The 4,509-nt window shown below is 35.4% G+C and overlaps 1 protein-coding gene across 1 annotated transcript; it reads right to left on the bottom strand.

Moving 5' to 3' along the window:
* Positions 1 to 703: 703 nt before the first annotated feature.
* Positions 704 to 4,509, bottom strand: LOC114378567 (laccase-2-like). The gene is made up of 6 exons (XM_028337194.1): positions 4,306 to 4,509; positions 3,784 to 3,935; positions 3,387 to 3,631; positions 3,098 to 3,226; positions 1,777 to 2,757; positions 704 to 1,156 (listed from the first exon to the last, which is right to left on the bottom strand). The coding sequence occupies exons 1-6, from the start codon at positions 4,438 to 4,440 to the stop codon at positions 1,026 to 1,028; spliced, it is 1,773 nt and encodes a 590-aa protein (XP_028192995.1). The 5' UTR covers positions 4,441 to 4,509; the 3' UTR covers positions 704 to 1,025.

The raw sequence follows: 4,509 nt of genomic DNA, 5'->3' as shown, positions 1-4,509 counted from the left end.
CTCACCATAATTATATTCTTCGGGTTCACATAAGTCACAACAAGATTAATCAAGTGTTACCGTATTGATCAATTTACTTTAATGAGTTAATTTTATAATGAGAGAAGCTAAAAAGAAATTTGTTTGTGTTAGAGCATGATAAAAAAAAGAATTTGTTAAGAGATACATCTAAATGAGAAGAAAATATTGCATGATTCGAGATTATGTTGCTAGAAAAAGAGAAATTATGTAGTTTGACCGATCTACATGTGATATGTAATCACATTTTTAATTTCTCTTAAGAGGATATGAACACACTATTTAGCATATTCTTTCAAATACATTCTTTCTAATTATTTCTATAAAATTTATTAAAAATTATAAAATTAGAAGAGAGAGTCATTAATTATGACCTGGAATCCACCAAATTTATCATTTTCAATAAATTTACACTAAGGAGAGAGTGTGTTAAAGAGTCTATTATTATTATTTCTCTTTCTCATAAATTTGAATTATCCTGTACTTTGGTAATTGATATTATCATAAGCTAAATAGTAGGATGTTACTATCAAAAATGCATATCCTCAGTTCTGTTACGAGGGAAAAGGAAAATGAACGATTGTCAACATCAACGAGCTAGCTTCCTAGCCATTTTGGATCGGATGATACAAACATACATTAGGATATGCATTTGACAAAGCGGAAAAATTGCAAGGTCAGAAAATAAGAGGAAATGAGAAATATATATTATTTCAATCAAGGTAAGTTTTTAAGGGAAGTAATGCATTGATATTCTGGATGGTATAACTCCAGCCACCCCCTACTTATTGGCACTAGAAAATTAGGTGGAGGTATAGAAAAGTCATCCAGAACCTGACAGATTAATACAAAGAAAGAAATTACTGAAACGCCAATGCCGGTGATGACTCTTCACTCTTTCATAGTAGACAAACCAAAAATCCGGAAATTAACTTAGAATTAATGGAAAATCAAATGGTGTGAAAGATGAAGGAAAAATTTGCAGATGCCAGTGGTCCAGAAAATCATCAACACTTAGGGAGATCAGCTGGTGGAGGAGGCAACTTCTGATTAGGTAGCTTCCCATCCTCAACAATCCAAGCCATCCTCAACCCCCAACTAAGGTGGACATCAAAATGGCAATGCATTAGCCAAACACCTGTTTCAGTCATACACATTTAAGTTAAATAATGTGCATCTCCTCCAAAAAAAAAAAATGCACAAAAAATAGATGTATTTTCTTAATTGTGTTTAGTGTGATTTTTCAATCAGAAATTGAGTTTCTACTTGATAATTCATGTAGTACTGGGGTTTATATATTCTCAACATAAACTATCGAAGTAAAATTTAAATTTGATTAAAAAATAAAACTAAAAATATTTAGAAAACTAGGAACCCTTTTACTTTTGAAAATGATTTTCACTTTTGATTACTTTATTTTTTATTTGTTTCTTTATATTCAAAGATTTGTACAGAAACACAAAACAGTAAAAATAACTTTTTGTTGTTGTTGTAGTTTTATATAGAAATATTCAAAACAAAAAAACAAAATAAAAATAAATTAGTAATTTTGTAATTAAAAGTGAAAAAAGAAGATGAAAAGAAAGTACTCAGGCCTAAAGTTTTGTCAATGGTGCAAGCTTAAACAAAAAGTTAGGAGTCTTAAAAGAATCTAACAAAATTTATGTTGTGCTCTATGGAGTGATGAAAATAAATAAAGGAGAGCAACAATTGTAGGGTAGCTAAGGAATGATATTTTATGTCATAATTCAATGTCACCTGGGTTGTCAGCAAGGAATCTGATTGCAACCCAACCACCAGAGGGCACACCAACAGTGTTCCTTTCAACGGGGTCAACAAGGTTGAATTTTGGAGGGTCAGTGTTAGGATTAAAGTTCCCAAAGCCTTGACCCACAACATAGAAGTTAAAGCCATGAAGGTGCAAAGGGTGGCTCTCAGCTCCCAAAATGCTAGTGTCTTGGAGCACCACTTGCACCCTTGTGTTAAAGGGTATCACCACAGTCTTTGTTCCATTACTGACCCTTGTGTTGTTCGGTGGGGTCCCCGTGTAGTTGAATGGCATGAGTGGCATGGCAGGGAAATCAGTGGTGTAAATGCCATTATTAGCTTGGCCGAAGAAATGTTGCTGAAGAAGTGCTATGGAAGGAAGAGTGAAGGATATATTGTTCATTGAGGCCGCAAACTTTGAACTGTTGTTTGGTCCTTGGCATGTTTGGTTTTTGGGGCAAGGACTTGTTCCAAGTCCAATTGTGAAGAAGAAGCTCTTGTCAACGGTTTGAGGCACCTTTGCAGGGTACTTGTCAGTGTTCAAACTGAGGAATTTACTGCTGAAGTTGGCAACGAAGGAAGTGTCATTGATGGCTGGAAGAGAGGGTTTCAAAGTGGGAATAGTGTTTTTTGGAGCAACAAGCGGTTTCTTGTACTCAAGAATGCCAGCAACTGTGGAATTGTCGAAAGTTCCCATGCCAGTGAAATATGGTCTTGCTAGCATCAAGAAATTGACATTTGGGTACTCAGGTTTTGTCTTTAACAGAAAGTTTGAGGTTTGTCCTGGCCCTATTACGATGATCTCTGACTCGAAAGGTTTAACGTAAGTAGCATCAGCTTCAACAGTTACCAAGGTGTGGTTTGCAATGCTGAAAAAGAGTTCATCATTGAGTGCAGCATTGATCAAACGAAGAAGATATGTCTTCCCTGGCTTCACCTTTAACCTGAACGTGTCGGTTTCTGTGTCTGTCTCTGTCCACCATGCACATCAAAACCAATTGTTAATTCTCAGTAAGTGATTAGCATTCTAATAAATAACAATTTAGAACATATTCTCTTTATATGTATCACTAGTCAATTTCTTTTGTACAAATAAATTTGAGACTTATTTTACGTTAAAGTAGTTTTTCTTTATCTTTCCTTGGGTCAAAATTGGTTAACATAGATTTAACAAGCTGTTATTGGGAGATATAAGGTTGTTTTTGATGGTTGGCAAAGGGGGCTTGAGTGAAGGAGGGAGGGAGAGATTGTGGGTTCAAATCTCTCCCACTAATATTTTTAACAAAACTAACAAACTAAACAAAACTGTTACCGTTGTTGGAGCAATTGTAGAGGGGTCCAGGAAGACCGTTAAAAGTGTAGGCATCAGAGACATTTGGGCCAGCCCCTGTCTGAAGGGCTTGTGCAATAACAGCCTCTGGATCAGCATTCCACCACTCACCTATAAGTTTCAATCATTAAAGCAATAATGATCAGAAAGCTTTTTTCTTTATTTGTATTCATTCACTATCCTTTCTTTTAAAAATATGAATGATTGTGTTAAATTAAATTAGAAAAAATGTGTATATTCTATTGTGTTGATGATGGTTTGGGGCATGTACCAAAGAGGATGGGAACTTCCTTGTAGGGTTTCTCAAATGGGTAAGATTCGTTGCGCCTAGGGAGGAGGATTAGGGGTCCATAGAGAGTGGCTCTTAACCATGAAATGTGAGCATGCCAGAAGAGGGTTCCTCTTTGTCCAACAATTGTGAAGTTGTACACATAACTCTGGCCAGTTTGAATGGGGCATTGAGTTATGTAAGATGGACCATCTGCCCATCCACTTTGAAGCTGTCTCACTCCATGCCTGTTTTTTGTTGTCATCCAAAATCATTATTGTCAATAAGATATATACGTTAGTTACTAGCCATATAAATAATAATCCATTGCATGTGCATGGACATATCCTAGCTAGAAGATGCATAACATATATATATATATATAAAAGATCATTCATACCAGTGTATGCTGACATTGTTGGGAACATGATTAACCACCTTTACCACTATTCTGTCACCTTCTCTTGCAACAACTCTAGGCCCAGGGAACTTTCCGTTCACGGTAACCATGCTCTTCGTGTGGCACAGCCTCGTAATGTTTCTCAGCCTTATCTGCAAGAATAATAAAATATTGATTCATATATAGCACTCTTTTTTCTGCTAAAAAGGTGTACAACTTGGCCAGCATTTAGGGTAGTTTATACTGCATTGAGTGGTCAAGGTTAACTTATTTCACTTTGAATACACTACTGTTAGTTAAAATCTATTAGAAACTACAAATCATAAGTGTGACTTATTAATTAAATAATAAGTAAAACCCATAGATTTTAGTGATTTCTAATAAATTTCAGTCAAAAAGTATATTCAAAAGAGTGTCATAATGTATTAGTAGCATTTCCCATTAACTCATTTCACTTTAGACCTCTCACTAGATTCATATATGTGTACATGGTATAAATGTATATATGTATATAATGCTTACATCAAACTTGTAGTGCCTTGTGACACTTCCATGCTTTGAAGTAGCGAGAGCAAATTCGGGAAAAGACCAAAGGAAGCTGGTGGCAAAGAGGAATGCCACAAAAAATGAATGTGATGAAGGAATAGTTGTGGTCATTTTGTTCTGCACAAATAGTGTTTCAGGACGCAGTGATTGAGTTTGGATGATAAGAGAGGATTAGATACA

This window comes from Glycine soja, chromosome 12 (assembly GCF_004193775.1).
Source record: "Glycine soja cultivar W05 chromosome 12, ASM419377v2, whole genome shotgun sequence".
Taxonomy (NCBI): domain Eukaryota; kingdom Viridiplantae; phylum Streptophyta; class Magnoliopsida; order Fabales; family Fabaceae; genus Glycine; species Glycine soja.
Note: the sequence above shows the minus strand (reverse complement) of the source record. Positions and strands in the feature narration are given on the sequence as shown.